The 22,741-nt window shown below is 30.0% G+C and overlaps 2 protein-coding genes across 4 annotated transcripts in view; one reads left to right on the top strand and one right to left on the bottom strand.

The window, feature by feature from the left end:
• Window positions 1-22,741, top strand: part of Dop2R (dopamine D2-like receptor) — a 163,858-nt gene that overhangs the window by 40,606 nt on the left and 100,511 nt on the right. The window lies entirely within an intron of this gene.
• On the bottom strand, window positions 5,935-9,310 carry LOC149033340 (cytochrome P450 4C1-like). The gene is made up of 7 exons (XM_089169852.1): window positions 9,181-9,310; window positions 9,029-9,098; window positions 8,814-8,940; window positions 8,265-8,333; window positions 7,982-8,156; window positions 7,707-7,883; window positions 5,935-7,620 (listed from the first exon to the last, which is right to left on the bottom strand). Exons 1-7 carry the CDS (start codon window positions 9,308-9,310, stop codon window positions 7,457-7,459), a joined length of 912 nt encoding a protein of 303 aa, XP_089025978.1. The 3' UTR covers window positions 5,935-7,456.

The raw sequence follows: 22,741 nt of genomic DNA, 5'->3' as shown, positions 1-22,741 counted from the left end.
CGTTATAATTTTTGATATCATATTATGAGACCATAGAAATCATATCAAGCGTACGATAGTCCCACAAACGATTAATATATCTATATATTATATATTAAATTATATATATAGTACCTAAATACTACGAAATTCAACGTGAAGCGTTTTCGATAAAGCATCGTACTCGGACGTGAGGTAATCCGATTTCAATCGGTCGACAGTTCGATGACGTAATCCTTTGGGATTAACCCCCACCCTATTATCCTCGAAGTATTCCCTTTTATGCGACAACCAATGTCTATTCTTTTGTCGGTGAGGTGGGAAAAAAAAAATCTGTCGATTGACTGACAATTCGACCGGTAAAATGGAAGGAAATATAATCAACGTGTAGTCAACGTGTGAATCAGCCTACAAACGATAAATTCACAATCATCCAAATAAATTTATTCAATAAAACAATACAATTATTCGTCGTTGTTGTTGTTTGATTTTTTTTCATTTCATTTCTATTCTTATTTCTTCTTTCAAAACTTTTTAATTCGCTTGAAAATATTTCTACATTCGACGAAAACAAAAGAATAACTCAAGCATGTTTAAAACATTTCGAATATATTAAATATTTTCACTAGGTTATAAGAAAATAAGACAATAAAGATATGAAAAAGTGGAAGAGAGGTAGATGATTGCACCGAAAAAGGTGAGAAGCTGATTCTCGTGACACAGCTACCAAAAAAATGTTTCTAAAAGAGGAAATTGCGAAAAGCCAACACATACATAGGACACATATAACACATACATTGAGAAAGTGAGAGAGATAGAAAACTCACTTGTTCATAGAACGAGAGGAGAAATTGAGTTTACCTGAATTTTACATACACAGAAACGTCGTTCCAGCTAGTCGCGTAGTGTTATCATGGTTTCATCGAGAGAATCGTAGCGCTATGTTCGTTTACACAAGAATTGTTCACCTATACTTTTGTTTCGTTTAACAAAAAAAAAAAAAATTCTGCCAGCGTCCAGCAGTCACCAAACGACGCATATTTTTCTCAAACCATGACTAGACTCTTTCTCTCTCTCTCTCTCTCTCTCTCTCTATCTTTTTTTTCCTAACTCGTCTCTGTTGAATTGAGCTTTTATTTATATTTTTTTCTTTCTCTTTTTACATTCTCTTCTCTTTTTATTTCTCATTGTTTGTTAACTGTTTTTGCGTTCGTTCGTCATTCAAAATTTCCTACAACATTTAAAGTCATTTGTACTTTTGTTTAATAATAAATAACCAAATTGGATTCTTATTTAATTTAGATTCGTCTTATTTTATTATTTTTCTTTAACTTAGTTTAGTTTTTTTGAGGAAAATAGCATACAATAATGTATAAATCGGAGAAAAGTATTATTAAATTCTAAGTTAATTAAATTAATACATTTTATTATTATTATTTTTGTTCATTTTTTATCAGAAAATTAACGATTTGTAAGATAAGAGAAAAAATATGTAGTTGCTTGAAACATAAGAGCTGGTTGTGTTAAAGAAAATCCCTAGTTTTTCTTAGGATTTTATGTTGAGAACAATAACCGTTCTCGTTGAGAAAAAGTCACCGGTATATTGCGATTTGTGAAAGTAAAAAAAAAAAAAATAAATAACACATCTCTCTTTCTTGTGAGATTTTTACTCCCTTATATTTCAGCGAGTTCAGTAAAACCGTATCATCATAGTATATACCATGACGTGACGTGACGTAATGTGGCATTGTATTTTATGACTGCCATAGTTTGAAATGGCACGAAACTATTACGAGAAGTAGTATAAAGGTGTTGTATTTTTAAGCGATGTATTTCGTTCGTACATTTTGTAGTTTTATCAAACATATTTGAAATAGTGATTACATTTAACCTATTATTAACGCACCTAATGGATAATTTATTACGTTAACACTATAAAAATAGAATACTTTTGGTATTTGAACAAATTATTTTCGAATTATTAGTAATTTATTATATTCTTGAAAATTCCCACGTTTCTGTCAAATTAAATTAAACGTATGGTATTTCGTAATATTGTAAATTCCTTTATTTGGTAAAAAAATACGCTAAGAATTATTTCATTAAAACGCCATGATATGTTTCCTTCTCTGAGCTTGTTTCGTTGTTTCTTTCCTTTTCTTTTTTGTATTTCTTTTTATTTATCTACTTTGTAAAAAGTTATTGTGGAAACGAAAAGAAAATTTGCATTCTTCAACGTTACGCAAGGTTAATTTAATAAAAAGGAATGATTTTCTAGAGGTACCTTTTCTATTTATAAAATAAATTTGTTTGATTTTTATTTACATATTTCTCTTTAACGCAATATAAGGTTACACATATACACATATAAATAGAATATTTTCCATTATACGACGGATACAATAGGAGTTATTCAAAAATCTTTTTCTCTCGTTTAACGTCGAAAATTCCTCTTGTGCGAAAAGATTCACCATCGTTGCTGTTATCGAACTTCTATTATCAGCAATATTTTTATATTTAATACAATAACAGATTTCTTTTTATTTATTCTACTTTTATTTAAATTATTATTTATTCTTCGTAAAATAAAAAGTGATAGAAAAACGAAAAAAAAAAGAAATATATTCCATTTACCAATCTCACTGAAATGTTAAAAACGTTTAGCATTTGGTTTGTTGAAAGTTTCATACGTTTCCAAGAAATAAAAGAAAAAGAGAATATAATTCGTTAAGTGTTTCGTTGAATTCAAAGCCCACCAGGGGTTTCCTTATCGAAACCACAAAGGTAGCAGCAGCACAGCAGCAGCAACAGCAGCAGCCGACGTTAAAGCCAACCCCGCAGCTGCTCTCAGAATGATTAATGGTCGAATAAACGATGATAGCAGTTTGTTTGAGCGGCCTAACATAAACGAGCAAAGGTGGTACTGGTGCTGGTGGATGCAGGAATGGGGTTGGGTACCTTGAAACCTCAAAATCGTTTTATCAAAACGATGCATTCGAAGAAAAAACGCATAAAAGATGGCACGTTCAAATCATTTTTTCTTCTCTTTCTTTTTTATTTTTCGTGTTTTTTTTTATTGATTTTTTTCTAACTCTCATTTCCGGTTAGTTTTTATTTATCGACCATTGCACGATTTTATTTTATTTTTAGAACGAGTCTTGATTTATTGATATTCTTTCCCCTATGCTGATATTTCATTACATAGTTTAAATTCACGTTTATCATTTTATTATTAACAATTAAAATTAGATATTCGAGAAAAATGAGTGATAGTGATTTTCATTTCTTTTATAATTTTTTTTTTGCTAAATGTGTCATTGTTTTACTGACAAGTGCAAATTTCATTTTTTCTTGTTCAACGTATAGCAGAAACATAGATTAATAATTAAGAGCTTAAAAACGAATGATTGAATTACATCCTTTTGAATTTTTTTCTTTTTTCTTTTTGTTAGAAAAATCAAAAAATATTCTTAAAAGAAATAATTAACATATTGGTTATATAATTGTATTTTAAGTTTGTTAGTTCTTTTAATTGTGTGCGTCAATGTGTTTTTTTTATTTATTTTTTAAAACTTTCATAAGTTTCTTTGGTGAACGGTATTAGAGATGGGAATTGTACATTTCGAATTTACTTTTAAGACGATTAGAAGTTCCTTGAAGGAGCGTGTCGCATGTCGGGATTTCATTGGACGTAACTTCTATCAAGTGTTCTTATTTCTTCGTAGCAATTAGTACAAAGTAAGCAGGCTACTAGTCGAATAACTGAGGCGATTCACTCAGGCAAAATGTTAATGTCGCTTGAGTAAGTCGATTCTTAAAAGTAAGAGGGTGAAAGAAATTATATAGAAAAATATTTAACAGAGGTTGGTTTATATTTTCTTTACCATTTGCTCGTTGTTTGTTTGATTTCGCTCAATTCGCTTCAAAATCATTTTGATTTTTCTCTTAAAAAAAATATCAAATAAATACATTTATATTAAAGGATAACAAAAGTATTACTAAAGTACATGATACGAGAGTTATATACCCATATTATCGATACACTTTTGCCATTTTAGAGGTAACTCATTTATTCCTTTGCTGTAGAAGCAAGGACCACGGGAGTCAATGAACTCTTGACACGCCATTTTGACAGCCTGTGAAGAATTGAATTTTTTTCCAGATAAAAAGTTGTTTAAATTTTGAAAGAAATGATAGTCAGTGGGGGCAAGATCTGGCGAGTACGGTGGGTAACGGAGAGTTTCCAACTTCAACTCCTGTAGCTTTGACACAGTCATTAGTGCGGCATGTGGTCGAGCGTTGTTGTACAGAAGAATTGGAGTCATCCGATTAACTAATTTTGGCTGTTTAATCGCAAGATTTTTCATTATTTCGTCTAGTTGATAACAGTAGACATCCGCCGTGATCGATTAGCCAGATTCCATAAAGTTGTGGCGGATGACACCTGAGCCAGACCACCAAACAGTGACCATCAGCTTTTTCTGGTGAATGTCTTGTTTCGAAAAGTGTTTTGGTGGTTCATCTTTGTCTAACCATTGTGATGAACGCTTACGATTATCGTACATGATCCATTTTTCATTGCAAGTATCGATTTGATTGAGAAATGGCTCAGCTTTGTTGCGAGAAAGAAGAGAAAGACATGCGTCGAGTCTTCGTTCCTTCTGTACATCAGTCAATTCATGCGGTATCCACTTGTCCAGCTTTTTCACTTACCGATTTGTGCTAAATGAGTCAAGATTGTTTGCTTTGATACATTGTACATAAATGATAATTCACGTGCACTTTAGCTGGAATTCGCTTCCACGTGGTTTTCAGTACGTTATTATCCACCCGAGTCTTGGGTCGAACACGTGGTTCATTAGACAAGTCGAAATCTCTCGCGTTTTTACAGTCTAGTACTACAGTTAGTACAGACGCGTTTTTAGCCACTTGAATGTCGAACACACTATTGATATTGGCGACTGCCTGCTGTGTTGTGGCTCCACGGAGGAATTCATACTTTATCAACACACGAATTTAGCTGATTTCCGTGGTCTCACTTAAGGTAGTTCGAGCATTGGGTAACGTACATAGCGAAGGGCCCCAAGGGGGCTTGAATTTTCATTCACAATTAATATTTAAATTTATGGTTTAATTTTTATTTAGAGATATATAATAGACTTTTAAATGAAAAAATTCATACATAAATAAACCTAAAAATACAAAAATTGGTAATATCCACATTCGCCCTTCTTAAGTGAATATATATGTTACGACGCTGCTATCGGAAATCTGGCAACATCGCAATATAGAACATACTAATACGTTTGTATTTTAATTTTACTGTTTTCAATTCACTGCTATTTTTTTTACATTTCAAAGTGCGATGTTGGCAGATCTTCAACGCATGCGCAAACGACGTTCCTCAACGCGTTAATACCTCCCGTAATAAACCCTACCCGTTTTTCAATGATTTTTCTCTTTTTGTTTATAAATTAGCCTGGCTACCTGTCATCAGAAAATCTTATAATTTCACCTTCATTTGTAAAAATCTGTCTTTTTAGAAGAAAGCTATCATGTATTATGTATGCTGTATCCATAAGAACTCACGTTAAAAGTTCAATTTTTTATTTTCATTTCTTTTTTTAAATTTTGTCTAGGAACTGTTTTTTTGTTCCAGCTTCAAAACAGTTATTTCGAGAATATATTATGAAAATTTCAAGACAATCTATCTTTTCATAAATATGCGCTCGAACTACCTTAATCACCTATACAAAAAAAATTTCAAATTTTTTTAAACTGAAATATGCGTTAAAAAGAGGAAAAGATGTACCTTTCACACGAAAAACAAATTATGCTAAAATACGGCGTCTAAATGAGGTTATGTGCAATTGAAATAAATAACATGAACTTTGCTCCATTTCATACTTGACAACCTAATATATACGAGATAGAGATACGAGAGAGAGAGAGAGAGAGAGAGAGAGAAAGAGTATATGTCTTATTTGTGGAGAAAAAAAAGTTAAAAAAATATAAAACTCAAGATGCATTGAAGAATATTTTTCCAATATCGATTCTTCATCGATCAGAGACCTAAAACGATACGTTTTCAACTTATTTAAAAATAATAACGCGTAAAATATCAGTTTAGTTCAAAGTACAGTTACATTGCACCCTTTAGGAGGGTTATGCATGAGTTTGTAAAAATTAAATAAATATTAGAAGAGAATTTAAATAAGAAAAAACCGCAAATGAAACGATTTACGATGTTTTTAATAAAAATCGTAGTAACGATAATAAGGTGAGTCGGGGGAATATGCCAGTGGAGACTTTTGTCCTGTGTGTCACATAAGTTTTTACAGTAAGAAAGGACCGAAATGCGATTGGGTGCAATGTGGCAAATGTGAAAAATGGATGCACGAAACTTGTTGTGAAAGTGAAACATGTCCTGTATGTAAATCATACAATTTGTCAAATTTCTTATTGTTATCTCGTTTTTTTGAAGCTATTTATTATAATTATTAATGCAGTTAATCGAAATTATATTTGTTATACTGTAAAAGTATTAAATTACGAGTTATTTGTGATATTTATATGAAATTAAGTTCTTTTTTGAGTAAGTGGCATATTACACCTACATGTGGGGAATGTGTCAATTTCAACACACACTAATTTATTGTTATTAATTAATAAATAAATAAATATTTAGATAAATGTTATTTTGCATATAATAATTAGAAACAATATTTATTAAATCTACGTATTTAAGTTTCATTAAATTTATTTATGTACTTTTTGGATTGATTTTTTCCTCAGCTGTGGTATATTCCCTCGACTTACCTTACTCGTATTAATAATCAATTTTGTTTAAAGTGCAGTGAATTGTAGGCTATAGGGTATGAATGCTTTGATCGGAAATAACAAAAATATTTAAAGAGAATCAAAAAAATAAAAAGGGAAAAAAATAGCAACAGAAACGATTCATGATATTTTTAATAAAAATAATAACAACAATAATACTCCAGCGACGAAGCTGAAAAATGTTCGATAAAACAATTGAGTTCCCCGTGCAACCGCGTATAAAATATTCAATTAAGTTTTTTCATTTTTTTTTTATTTTTCTATTACTTCTATTTTATTATTCTATTTTCCTTTATTTCTATTTTATTTTTTTTTTTGTTTTAATTATTTTTCTAAACCGAAATTTTAGTGATATATAACCAAAATTTAGAGATACACTTTGGTTTATATAAATTATTTTTTTATTTCAAAAAAGCATTCACTTGTTTCATCGAGCCAGCGTAAAAAAGTTTATCAACGAAAAAGTATAGGAGGAACATTTTTAGGAGGTATTTCGATCTATCTAATATTTTGTGTTTCAACACACCTCTTACTTCTCTTCAGTCAGTGTCTATAGTCAAATAATTTTTTATTTGTAAAGTTAATTATAACAATTGTTTTATTGTATTACATAATACTCTCATAATAATGTGAAATATTATCGTTTGATAAATCTCAAGAGTACCGTTTCAGATGGTTTCATAGTAACGGATAATTTTAATTCAATATTTTCAATTGCTACTGGATTATCTATTTCAACAGTAAATTTTCTTAATAGACTAGCAGATATAATCTTCATTTGTGCCATGGCAAATGTTTGACCTAAAAAAGCAATATTAAATAAGCATGTACTTTGCTAATAATCAGTTTAGGAACTAATTAAAAAGTGCATAATGATTTGCTTCTACCTATACAATTCCTCTTTCCAGAACTGAATGGGATGAAACACTTCGGATCGTAATTTCCCGGAAGAAAACGATCAGGATTAAATCGTAATGGATCAATCCAATATTTATCCTTTCGGTGTAGAGAATATATTGCAAAAAGTACATCAGCATTTTTTGGTATTACAATGTTGTCTTTCACTTCATATAATAATTAAATACATATTATTATTATATAAAACAAGAATTTAAATATTGGAAAAAAAAATACGAATAGAATTTTTTCTATATATAAATACCTTTTAAATTGTTACTTAAAGTTCGTCCAATAAATGATACAGTAGGAAAAAGACGAAGTGTTTCTTTAATGACTCGTTCCAAATAATTCATTTTCTTAGTATCATCGTATGTAATTGGATCATCATTTACATCGCTTGAACCGTACATATCGTACAGTTCCTTATAAACTCTATTCTACAATCAAAAATGACAAATACATAATACAAGTTTTGTACAAAAATAAATTTGATTTCTAAAAGATTACGATAAATTTGATAATGTTTAATGGTTATTTGTAATTACTTGAATCTCAGGAAAAGATGCTAGCATTAAAAATAAATATGTAAGAGTTCCAGCAGAAGTTTCACTTCCCTAAAAAAAAAAACAAATCGTAAAAAACAATTTATAAATAAAAATAAATCTTATCTAATCTAAAATAAATTAAACTTACTGCAAGAAGAAATATATTTATTTCATCATGAATATTCTCCTCCGAATATTCTCCTGTATTGTAAAATGATTCAAATAGTGCGTCGAGAAATGGACTCGTATATTTTACTTTATCTTTAAGAAAAATGACAAATTATTTATTATTAATATCAAAGGCATTTATCCATAAATAATTTACTAAGAGAATATTTTTGGAAATGATTATTCTTACTCGCATGTAGACCATTTCCTTCACGGCAAAATTTCTCTACTTGTATTGACTCCTTTTTTTCCTTATAACCTTAACGAATGAAAGTTATATATAAATATATATTAAGTATGAATAAGATATAATTTTTCTTAAAATTTTATTATAAAGTTACAACTAAGAAATTTGGAAAAGAAATTTATTTTTTTTCTTACCTCCTTAGTTAGATTTTTAATGTATGACACATTTTCATTAAACCGCTTTCCTAAAGATGAATTGTTAAATATAATATTGGGATGCAACCAAAATTTTAACATTCTTTCCATAATTATATCCGTCACACTAAATAAAAATAAAATTCAATAAGAAGACAAATGTAAAATCATATTATGTTATATTATAAATATAATAATTTTCTTTTAAATATTACTCAATTATATGTTCATAAAGTTTACAATCCGAATTATTTTGTAAATTCAGATCAAATTCCAATAGGCCATCTGTCAGGACAAAAACAAATAATTTTTTATGGATTTGTACATGTTCAAATATTTTAAAAATTCTAGAGTTTCTAATACTCACCAAATATTATGTCCAACATACATAAAGTTACGTAATGAAAGAAATCTACGTTTTCTCCGTTTGCAGTTTCTAAAGTGTTGATTAGCCTTTTAGAATTTTTATTCACTGACTCCATATAATTTGAAACCATTTTTTTATTAAATATTGGATTTAGTATTCTTCGATGTATTTTCCATAATGACGCTTCAAATAAAAAGATATTTTTTACTTTATTTTCTCATTCTGTTTTCTTTTTATATATTTTTTAATAAAAAATTAGAAAAGGATATCTTTATACATGAATATATATGTGTTTATGTGTAGACATTATATGAAAATTTAAAAAAATGAACTATTATTAACAGCAATATTTTTTAAGAAATATTTAAAATACACCTAATTATTCTTTGATTTTATATATATATATATATAGTATTTCTTTTGTATTAATTAAAAATAGACAATGAGAGAGGGAGAGCTTATAATTTACCTGGTGCTGTCAATAGTCCATTGCCCAAATTATATTTAAGAAAGTAATATATGTAACTTTTCTCAGTAGTGGTTGAGCTTTTTAAAAGAATCTGGAAAACAAAACAATAAATTGATATAATAAAATACGAAATAAAAAAATATTTTATTTGATTTAATCGTTTTTAACACTTTTTCGGCCGTTGTCACGTATAAGTGACTTTCCTTTGGCTACCGTTATCGGTCGTTATCATGTGCGCGTGACTTTTTTTTCTACAACAGTGATGTTTAATTTCATGTTATGTAAGGAGATATATTGTTGCAGAATAATGTTTGACGAACAGGAAACTGTGGTTTCAACTGTTTTCCTCTCCCATTTTACCAGATTGTGTTTTATTGAAATCTTTAAATAATATGCCGGCCGCATCAAAGCGGATGCTTGTTCGGTTAATTTGACACTGTTTTTCGCTGCCTTAGAATATCGGAAGCTTAAGCTAAGGGTTAAATTTATTATGTAAAATGTTTAAGTAATAATTTAAAAATATAGGATTATACAATAAAAATGGTGTAACAGTTATCCTAATGCATTCTTTAATAGTAATTATATGATGTCTCATTCTCGGGATTACAAAACACTTAGTACCGCTGCTTGCGCTGCGATGTCACCACAATTTCAGAGTATCCAGGAAGAAGAAAGGAGCGCCACCGATGGCTCTCTCTGAACTACGCTCTCGTGTTGTGACGCTCATAACGTTTTTTGTGCTCGATAGCATCACATCATTAGAGTAAAAAAAAAGAAGAAGAATGATTAAAAGACAGGAAGAAAAGTGATTAAGAAACGGAAAAGATATCCAAAAATAAAAGGAAGAGAGAACGAGTAGAAAGAGAAGAGAGAATGTGGAAAAAAATAAAAGAATTGGAGGAAGCTCTTCGTGGCGTCAAGAATAGCAGTGCGCCTTTACAGGTTTCAACACAAAGTTTGGTTTTTTGTTCCGTGTAAATTTTGAACGTATGCTCAAAAAATGACAATGCACCCACACGAGGGGTGGGACATATTGTTCTAAAAAATGGCAATGCGCTCACACGAGTGGTGAGACATATTGTTCTAAGAATGGCAATGGGTCCACACGAGTGGTGGGACATATTGTTTTACAAGATTGGGTTAGTGCGTGCACGAGAGGGACGTCATAACTGTTTAGTTGCCTTTGTTTACAGGAACTACAAACAAGATAGAAGAGTCTGCCAGCAAGGGCATTTCCTTACCGACGGAAAGAGAGCAGTTAGTAAACTTACCGCTAGGGGCGTCGACAACCGAAACGCCACCTGTTAACAAATCACCTCAAGATTCCGAGTCTACTGATGACTCCAAAACGCCTGAAAGGGTCAGGGAGTCTGAAGAAAAGGAAAACCTTTCGGAGAAAGATAGTAAGAAATTGGAGATGGAGATTTTAGAAATTTTATCTGAGGATCCTCAAGCAGACGATTCACAAGTTGGGACTTTACACCCAGAGATAGCAACCCGTTGGTCAAACTACTTAAGTGGCGGATTGAAAAAGATCACAAATAATGATTTTGTCCTAAGTTGTATAATGGGTTATCAGATTGAATTTGTTAAACCAGTATATCAAGTAATTGAACCAAAAGGTTTTATAAATTCTCTGCAAGATATTAAAGACTGCAAGGATACTATTGATGAGTTATTAAGTCTCGGTGCAATTCAACCTTGCGTTGATATAGAGGGCCAATTTGTATCTTCGTATTTTTTAGTAGACATAACAGATGGTTCGAAGAGATTTATACCAAACTTAAAGAACTTGAATACTTTTGTTGAGACAACTCACTTTAAATTAGAGGACATAAAACTAGCATCAAAAATACTTTCTCAGGGAGATTTCTTAGCAAACATAGACTTAGAAGATGCCTACTTCTTAATTCCCATAAATATTTCTAGCAGGAAGTTTCTGAGATTTCGCTCAAGTCTCAATTATACGAATTTCTCTGTCTACCACTTGACTTGGCTACAGCTCCATTCGTATTTACGAAAGTTTTAAACCTATCTTAAATTATTTACGTAAACGTGGGTATCTGTCAGTAGCATACCTGGACGACATATTGTGCATTGGCCCTGATCTACTATCATGCAGTAAAAATATAGCAAGAACAATTAAATTGCTCGAATCGTTGGGGTTTATTATAAATAAGAAGAAGATTGTTTTGATCCCTAGCAAAAAGTGTCAATTTTTAGGATTCTGCATTAACTCAGAACATTTGACACTTGAGTTACCAGAAATTAAAAGGGTAAAGATCTTGGAACTCACTAGAAAAATGCGAGAGAAAAAAGAGTGCAAGATTAGAGAATTGGTGAAATTTATTGGCAGTTTAATAGCAACCTGCCCAGCAATTAAGTACGGCTGGTTATATACAAAAAATTTTGAAAGAGTAAAATACCTGGGTTTACTAGAAAATGACGATGATTATGAAGGAAAAGTCCAACTAGGTAAAAATCTGGCTTAGGATTTTGCATGGTGGGAAGAACATATTGTTTCTTCGGTAAACACTTTTGGAGTTCATCAATACGAAATAACAATTTATTCAGACGCGTCGCGGACAGTTTGGGGAGCATCTTGTGACGGAGGTCGATCACATGGGTTTTGGTCCGGCGAAGAAAGAGAATTGCATATAAATTTCTTAAAGTTACTTGCAGTTTTTTCAGCGTTAAAAATTTTTGCTATTGACCTTTCTCATTGCAGAATTCTAGCCAAAACAATCTGGCAATGGTGCGAAGCAAGAAATTTATGGGTCTTTGCTTCGTATATCCCATCTAAGGAGAATATAGAGGCGGATAAGGAATCAAGGTTGACTAATATTGATACTGAATGGGAACTTGCAGAGTTTGCCTTCCTAAGAATAGTTCAGACGTACGGTAAACCGATAATTGATCTGTTTGCTATAAGAATAAATGCAAAATGTGAGGAATTTTGTTCTTGGTACAAAGATTTCACGTTAAAGCATTTACCATAAAATGGAGTGAGAGATATTTTTACGCCTTCCTTCCCTTTGCGCTGATACCTCGGGTATTACAGAAGATCATAGCGGAAAAATCAGAAGGCATTGTAGTTATACCATTCTGGACAACTCAACCTTGGTTCCTTATCTTTGAATCTCAGTTAATAGCAGAACCAATTGTCTTTAACACTAATAAACATTTACTTTTGTCTCCTTGTAGAACTCAACATCATCCACTGTTCTGGAAAATATCTCTAGTTGCCGTGAAGTTATCCGGACAGCGTTCGCGCAAAGAGGCCTCTCAATTCAGACTTCCGAGATAATGTTGTCGTTCTTGACAGAAAGCACCATAAAACAGTACTCCACTCCTATCAAGCTGTGGTGGCAATTTTGTAACGAAAAAGGACGAGACCCCTATGAGGTATCAGAGTCTGAATTGTTGGATTTTTTTGTCTGATAGGTTTCAAGCAGGAGCTTCTTATGGTACACTCAATTCAACGAGAGTTGCCATATCTCTGATTGCCAAGACGAGTTTGACTTCAAGTGTGTTATTGAATAGATTTTTCAAAGGTGTTTTTAAGCAACGGCCGCTGAAAGCTAAATATGACAGAACGTGGGACCCCAAAATAATATTGGATTTTTTGGAAAAGTGGAGTCCAGTTGAGTTGTTAGAACTACCACAACTAACCAAGAAAGTGGCTACGCTGTTAGCCTTGGGAACTGGTCACAGACTGTAGACGTTAGCTGCCATACGATTACCTAAATGACGTAAAAGAAACAAAAACAGGATTAGAAATAGAAATTCAAGATTTAATTAAGACCTCAAAAAAGGGTGTAAAACAAACACTACTACAATTACCAACGTTTAAAGAAAAGTCACAGCTTTGCATCGTTAGCCATGTACTAAAGTATATAGAATTGACGAAGGACCTAAGGAAGAATTGTGAAAAATTATTAATAACTTGGAAGAAACCACACAATGACGCTTCGTCTCAGACAATAAGTCGGTGGATTAAGTCTGTCCTATCTGATAGCGGAGTGAGTAAAGAGTTCACAGTGTATAGCACAAGACACGCGTCGACGTCGTCAGCGTGCAGAAAAGGACTACATATTAATATAATTAAGTCTACAGCAGGGTGGTCAAAATCTTCAGAAGTATTCGCAAGATTTTATAATCGGCCCTTGCGAAAGGCAGATACCAATTTTTCCAAAACTAAACGTTTACAAAACTAACGTTTTTGAAAAAATAAGGCATGTAGCTGGGGAAAATAATAGAATTCGTTTTTCTTTTGATTATATGAACTCTGAACATCTACGTGTTTTGTAATCCCGAGAATGAGACATCATATAATCAAAGGATTAAACGAGCCCGCCGAAGGCGGGCGAAATTCGATCAGAATTATATAATGTCTCATTCGAGAGGATTACTTCCCACCCTGGTAACATCCTCACCTGGTTAAGAATTTTATTATTTTCCCTCGATATTACTCTCTAAAGAATATGAGCGTCACAACACGAGGGCGTAGTTCAGGGAGAGCCACCGGTGGCGCTCCTTTCTTCTTCCTGGATACTTGTAGAGGGTCTCTCTAGAGTAAAAATGAAATTAGACTGAACGATCTTTGTTACTTTTATTTATAGGACGCAACTTGCTTTTCTTTGGTGTACACTTATCAACGGCTACTTACAGACTAGTGACTGCTTCTTGTTAGCGTGGTTCCCTAGCCTTCTAGTAACTTTAGAGGGTGCGACCTTCGGTCGTACCGCTACATCCTCTGAAATTGTGGTGACATCGCAGCGCAAGCAGCGGTACTACGTGTTTTATAATCCTCTCAAATGAGACATTATATAATTCTGATCGAACTTCGCCCGCCTTCGGCGGGCTCGTTTGATCCTTTAATTATATTGCAACTACTTATGTTATGAACGATTACATGAATAGCACCGTTGGAGAGCAGTAGAACTTGCGTGAATCTCGCAGGCAGCAGCGCAACGGCGACTCGAGAAATGTGGGGCCGTAATGTGTTAAAGAAGTGCAGTAATTAAATCTTACTTCAATATTTTCAGGATCATCGATGACTAGAAATAATTTTGAGCCTATCCAAATTTGCCAAGGCGAAGAATAGATTGCAGTCAATTGTATTATTTTACAAGTTATATCTAATGTTAAAACAGATAATTAAATGACAATAGAATAAATGTACATATTAAAAATATGAAAAAAATATACCTTTTAAATCACCAAGAAATATATATATATTTCCTATAAAAGGATAAGCCTTTGGTCCTGGACAATTCTTCACCATATTATATTTCTGAGATTCATTTTTTAAATATTTAATTATGGTAAATAATATCAATAATATTGCAGTTGATGCTAGGGCAATAGTAACGTATCCCATGTTGAAGTCAACAAACTAGAAATACCACAAGTTTTTTAATTAGTTTAAAAATGCAAATTGACTCCGTTTGTAGGTGTTGAAAAGATATGAAATTTGAACTACGCATCGACATCTTGCATTCTTCGTGTCTCAACAGAATTTGAAAAATAAATAAATCAACTCGGAACTTATTAAAGCCAATCCAAATGCAATCCAAAATTGCATTTTGTCTAGGTGTCATTAATGCCATCAACACATTTGGACGAAATGAGAAAAAAAGCTGTATTTATGTATTATGTTTTTATTTGATCAAACAATTGACGTAAATTTCTCTATAACGTAAATATTAAAATTAATAATATAATTTTTTTGTATTCCTTGGTCAATACAAATCTTTGTATATTTTTTATAAAAACATATAAAAATAAAATTTAATAAACATATTTTGTCTTTATGAATCAAATATATTTTATGAAGAAGCAAAATAAAAATGTGACAGTAATTTACTTGTTTTGGAATGGAATTTTTTCAGCTGCTCCTAATGTATTCTACAGTGTTCTCTAATTCTTTTTCTCTCATGTATCTAGTAATTATTCTTCTTTAAAATTTTATACCTAATTTACAAAAAAAGGATTATTTGAATTTACTTAATTTCTGACGAATTATATTTCTTTTGATAAACGTTCTACGATTTTGGTGTCTATCTACGACTATCGCATTCAGCATTCCACTTTTATTGCTTGTATTTGGAAAAGTGTAGATATCATCAGCTATTCCACCCAGAGACCATGCCGGTGCCCTTTGGTACATATTGTAATAATATTATAATAAATAAATCCTACAATTATCCTACTCTTGATACTGTGCATTCATCATAATCTCTCGAAACTTAGTTTTTTTGAAGGTTTCACTTCAAACACGTGTGATCTGTTTTATTTTTACCTTAAAAAATAGCTTGTAGTGTAGAGATATTATGTAAAAAAAAATTATAATTGTATTTCGATTCGTTTAAAAAATATCTGGTTCCTCAGGGCTTCCTCAGGGCTGTTAGCTCACACGCTACTTACAGTTTACTATTGTAGCTCATAAATTATACACTTAGAACCGCTCAGTACAGCGCGCCTTGTGGCACCATCCTACTCTTTAGTTCATATCTTCTAAACGAATCAAGATACCATTTTAATTTCTTTTGCCTAATATTTCTATACTACGAGCTATTTTTTAAGGTAAAAATAAAAAAAATAAAAATATGCAAAGTTTAATAAATTCACATTTTTATTCTTAACTTTCGGTTTACTAGACGAAAAAAAGTTCAATTTAAAATTTTTATTTACTTCTAAGATAATTAATTTATATTCTTTAATAAACACGATTTATTTCTTATATAATCTATTAGATTGACTCTTTTAATAGTATTCGAAAAATTTATTCCTCATATTTTGCCAATACTTTGAATCCGCATAAATTGGTAACTAAGGTAAAAAAAAGAATAATGACGTACAATTATTAAGGTCCTATAGAAGTACAATCAAGCTAATTATGAACAAAATCCACGACCTCACATTTTTTTCATTGTCCGCTTCACGTGAAATGTCCTATTTATAAGTGATTGAAATATATGGTTTTGATACTAATCACAGGAATAAGATATTCATTTTCAGATTACTGAAAAATTCAATTCAAATTTATATAAAAATAATATATTATTATTAAAAATTTATTTGGAGTAATTATATTTACTTTTAAAAAGTGGTTATTATGTAGAATTTAAAATTTTTCAAAAATAACGCATAATATAGCAAATAATATTTGCAATAACTAAAGTCACTTTAATAATCTTTGGCCTATATAATATCTCATTCCATGGAAACTCCTAATAATTTATTAATAATCTATATTAATTTTACTCACAAAATAAATTAAACTTATGAATTTAATTCGACTGACACTTGATCTTAAATATGTAAGTACACTAATTACACTCAATTATATAATATGACCATTTTTGATCTTCACATTTGGAAAAGATATAAGATGTTAAAAAATATAAAACTTACCTATTTATCAAAAAAAAATATTTTCACAAAGAATATAATAAAATATGATATGTTTTTCGATTTCACACTATTAAACAAAAATTTTTAATAACTTTTCATCTTATGAAGAACTAAGTATGTTTGTGAGTTATTAAAAAAGATTATAACAAACTAAGTATCAAAACGTTCTCTCCATAAAAATATCTACTGAACAAAGCAACTTAATTCTACTGTGGTTTTAGAACGACTGCCAAATATCAGTTACCATATCCGTGGATCTATGTATATATATATAGCTGAAATCCTTTCGATGTATAGAATACATACTTGTAATGTACATAAATTAAAATAGAAAACGACATTGTAATCGTGAGCGTGTTCTTTTAGAATACCATAACTTATTTAATTTATTTAGATTCAAAAACTTATGGCAATTATTCATAGATAAATAAAGTATTCGCTTGTCACGGCTTTTCTATAAATTCAGTGAGAATTTTTCTGTCGGGGTAAGTTGTATTGTTTAATACATAAAGTTGTGTACATTGATTTACTTATCTATCCCTATCTTATTCATTCCTATGATAAAACTATTGCATATCTATCCTACTCTCCTATTATTATAATTAATAATTTCTTTCCTATTATTTTTTCTAAACACTAATTTATTTTTCCGTTGTTTTTGGTAGTTTCTCGTGCGCAGCCTCTAAACAACGACAAATTCGACAAATTCGACAAACGACGACACTAAGAAATGCTATCTAAATAAAACTAGAGAATAAGAGTAAGCAATTCGTCAAATATGGAAAGAATTGCGCTAAAGATGTTGAAAATTGTTGTCAAAAATTGGAGCCTTTTCTTACAATCAGAGAAAAAAAATCTTCACTTTTTCGCCAACCGTATTTAATGTCTTAGTTTAATCAAATTTTTCTATTGAAATCTTATACGATATTACTTCATTCGATTAATTTATATACGACTTTATTTGATAATTGATTTATCGTTAAAATGTCTTTATTATTTGACTGTCCATTAATCTATTCTCTATTTGTTTTTCTACGTGTAATATTCTGTATTCGACTTTGTTAGTTTATTACACTATTTTATTATATATCATATAGACTTATTTTCAACTACTTAAACTGTTTTCGTTGTAATAAAAATTGTTAATCATAATATCACATTATTTTTCCGTTATATTATTTTCGCTTATATTCCTTTTGTCTGACCAAAAACTCAGCAAAGAGTAAAAATGTATTATATTGTTTCATATTAAAATCGTACATTATAAAATCAGTGATCATTTTTTCTTGCACAAGTTAAGTAATTTGCTTTTTATAGTCTCTGTTATTTATATTTATTAAAATTTCGCAATTATTGTATATTAGGTCACTCAACAAAACCGGCCTATGTTTGTCACATTCTTCTTCTCCTAGTCGAGATTACATAGATTGGGTAGTTTTATTAATATATTTTGTTAAGGAAAACCTAACTGGCGCTCAATAATAGAAATTCCAATTTTATTAATAAATTCTATTATTGTTCAGACCTAAAGCTATATCAGACACTTTACCTTAACCAGCCTCGGCTAGGTTAAGGACAAAATCTCTGCATAAAAAGTAATTTCATTTATTCTAAAAGAACTCCAATCTTGTGTAATATGAGGACGCCCAATTTTCTGAATTAATTAAATTTTCTATAAACTCGTTAATATTGTAACTTTTCAAAAATTCTTCCATGTATTTTAACCCATTTGCATCATAAGCGTATATATATATATATATATATATATATATATATATATATATATATATATATATATATATATATATATTATATTTAATTTATGAAATAACACACTCTCTAACAGTATAAGATCACGGAGAGAAGCACCGATACTGATAACTGTTACACTGTTTGAATGCGATGATGATTTTTTATTTTATTTCTTTTTTATCTCTTTTTTTTTATTTTTATACAATTTTACACCTAAAAACATAATAAAAATTTTTTGGTGATTTGGGAATTTTTTTTCATATTTCTATATGATGCAAATAGGTTAACATTGCTACATCAGCGTCTAAACCTAATTTCCTATTCCTCGAATATACTTATGCAACCAATACTATCAATTAATCTTTATTAGCATATTCGAGCTATTTATTATTACTGGTTCTTATTAAATAAGTTCAATAAGGTAATTCAAATGCTATTACGTATGTCCGATTGTAATAACATTTACATTTTAAAAATATATTTCCAAAGGTTATTTACATAATCAATGACTTGTGTAGCAATGACTGATGTTTTTCTAGGTAAAAAAAATTGCCTATAGAATCAACAGCGTAATCGTTACCAGAAACCATGTTGATGACGATTAACATTAATTAATATTTATTATATGTAAACGTTCCAAGCAATGAAATCTTTTGAAGATCTATTAAATATCTAAAACCGACGTAAAACCCTATACGTTACAATATAAATTTATTTTTCTATAAATATTAGGCTAATATTTTTAATGTATTAATAAAATGTCAAAATTTTAATTTTACTCGACGTTATTTTAAAAGTTACATCAAGACTAGTTTCATGAAATACTTTTCTCGAATAAATATAATTTCAGTCAGTAGTAATAATAGCGTAAGAACTTTAAACAAATATGAAATTAAAAGGTATGAACTATAATGTAGTAGTAGAAACTCGAACATTTTGAAGAATTTTTAAGATTGACAATATCAATGTCCGCCAAACATATTCTTGTGACCAGAATTCCCCCAAAAATCTAGAATTCATCGCATTCTTAGTATCTAGCTACTCTGTAAGACGTACTTTCGTACGTTCTTTTCTTTATGGTCAACTTCTATATATTGTTGTTGAATAATGTTACACACATTTGCGATCAATAAGATATAAATAATAATATCGTAAGATAATCGATATAAACATTAAATGATAATATAAATTATAAATTGATATAAATAAATTGATATAAGTAATAATAAATTAAATTGTTTCCTCGTCGATTTAAAAAGATACCATATATATTCCATAGTCATTTACAAAATAATCTAATATTACATAGTTTACAACGATTACTTATACATATGTGTACAGTGGAGTATTTAGTTGTGAAAACGGTTAAACAGTCGTGTTGTATTCATTCTAGAAGTCAAATATGAAATTATATTGAAACATTTTAGCAACATTTTATGAATTTGCTATTAATGTACGCCGTTTGTATTGATAGTATCCTTGAAAAATGTGGAATTGATTATAAACATTAATAATAAATATTAATAATTAACGATTAACGATAAATAATTGCTTTAAGCCTTGAAATCTAAATAAATTAAAAAAAACATGTGGGCAGATCACACGTGTTAGAAGTGAAACCTTCAAAATCTAAGTTTTGAGAGAATGGGACGAATGCACAGTTTCAAGAGTATAAGATAATTGTAGGATTTATTTATTATAATATTATTACCATATATAATAAAGATCACCGGTATGGTCTCTGGGTGGAATAGCTGATAAAAAGTACACTTTTCCCAATTCAAGCAATAAAAATGGAATGCTAAATGCGATAGTCGTAGATAGACACCAAAATCGTAGGATGTTTATCGAGGAAAATATAATGCGTCGTAAACTAAGTAAATATAGATTATCCTTTTTGTGAAACTCAGATATAAAATTTTATTTGTTAGGATGGTTTTCAATTTCTCGTTTTCATCTATATTTTTGCGCTGTCTAACAAACATTTTAGGAATGACAAAATAAAGATGTTACGTAAAACAAATGGAAAATACTGCTGGACTGAACAAAGGATCTGGTACAGATGTAATGAGAGATTTAATAATAGAGATCTTTTCGAAAAATGCTTTTCCATCTCAATAGCCTACCACATTTCGAGACCCTTTATTATTTATAACGTGTCTCGTCTTTATTCTTTAACCACAAACTTATCTTTCTAAATACTCTCGTCTAAATAAAGATCTGAACAACGAAAAATCTAAAAAATGCATTGAATCGTATCGCTCTCTCAGCTTATCGAACTGTGTAAACAACGAGTCTCGAATTTGGGACTAGTAGTAAACTCTACCAATTCACGTTGGGTGTTCAGCCTGTTAAAAATGTTTTTATTTGATCAAACAATTGACGTAAATTTCTCTATAACGTAAATATTAAAATTAATAATATAATTTTTTTGTATTCCTTGGTCAATACAAATCTTTGTATATTTTTTATAAAAACATATAAAAATAAAATTTAATAAATATATTTTGTCTTTATGAATCAAATATATTTTATGAAGAAGCAAAATAAAAATGTGACAGTAATTTACTTGTTTTGGAATGGAATTTTTTCAGCTGCTCCTAATGTATTCTACAGTGTTTTCTAATTCATTTTTAATAAAATATTTTCCATCAGATAATTTTTTTGATTGAAATTTCTTATCAGACACGTCATTTAATATTTATAAGCGTTCGTACGTGTACATTACAAGATTTTACAATTAATGTTATTTTAATTTTCATTCAACGTAAAACATCGCTAAACATTTTTCTGGTTAAACGCAAATATCTCAAACAATTAAAGTAAAAGAGATATATCAAACTGCATTAGTAAACCGTTAATCCGTAAATAAATTTTCACCACAATTCAAATGTGTGTTCCGGATACAACCAGAAAATTCAATCTCCTCTGGGTGTAAATATTTTGAATCATTGTGGTAGTTCTAAATTGAACAAATTGAAAAAATAATTTTATTCGTATAATTTTGTATGACACATAGTTATAAGTGACGAAGATTTTTCATTAAAAAACGAAAAATACAAATTAGTATTTCATTGATATTTTTGTAATATTACTAACGACGTTGAAATTAAAATTCTATTTATTAATTAAATATAAAATTTTGGTTGCAATGTTGTAATTCATGTGAAATATCTCAGGTGAATTAGAAAGAAATAAGAAAGTCAGAAAATGAAAAAAAAAAGAGATCGATGTTTCGGAATGACCGAATTGAAGGGTACAAAGAGCATAGAGAACTTCATTCTAGTTGGATGGTTCCGCTAGGTGAAAGAAGAAATCAAACGGACTTATCTCAGAATCCGATTACATCGAACTCGTCGATCTCCTTTCTAGAACGTTTTCTACCTTCTATGGTTGGGATCACGTACGGAAACGCTGCACCTTTTTCTTCAGTAAATCGTATTCGATGGGCGGAGCTAACGTGTGAAATCGAGAAAGGACGTTTGTGGTAGAAGTACTGAATTCTCTCTGTTCCTGCAGCAATTCCTGCGGGCATTTTAGGGAACTCAACTCAAAAGAAAAAGGGGGACACACAAAGATAGGATTTAAAAAGAATATTTACAACATTTTCGTTGATCCCATATCGTTATCGTAAAAATGAAAGAAAATAGAAAATTTATTATATTTTCAAAGTGTGTATGCTATCAAAAATTGTTCATATTTTAAAGATTTCCTCTTGTAACTTTATTTAATGTATATTTTGTTTTCTATTATTATGCAAATATTTAGAAAGATTTTTTTAAGATTTTTCATAATTAATTCAATAATTTTTCAATATATTGTATAATTATAATTTGAAATAATGAACATTTCGTGTATATGCAATGCAATATTATTTCTTATGTAGAGTATTTTAATTAACAAAAATAAGTCACATCAATG

Source organism: Polistes dominula, unplaced genomic scaffold (genome assembly GCF_049000335.1).
Source record: "Polistes dominula isolate Pdom_NZ unplaced genomic scaffold, Pdom_raw_medaka contig_49, whole genome shotgun sequence".
Taxonomy (NCBI): domain Eukaryota; kingdom Metazoa; phylum Arthropoda; class Insecta; order Hymenoptera; family Vespidae; genus Polistes; species Polistes dominula.
This window is presented reverse-complemented; position numbering and strand designations above follow the sequence as displayed.

Coding starts and splice junctions, on each gene's coding strand:
- LOC149033340 (XM_089169852.1), bottom strand. CDS start 9,310: ATGGTTTCAAATTATATGGAGTCAGTGAATAAAAATTCTAAAAGGCTA. Junction 8,941..9,028: donor CTTTATGAACATATAATTGA/GTAATATTTAAA, acceptor ATTTTTATTTAG/TGTGACGGATATAATTATGG. Junction 8,334..8,813: donor TTAAAAATCTAACTAAGGAG/GTAAGAAAAAAA, acceptor TTTTTTTTTTAG/GGAAGTGAAACTTCTGCTGG.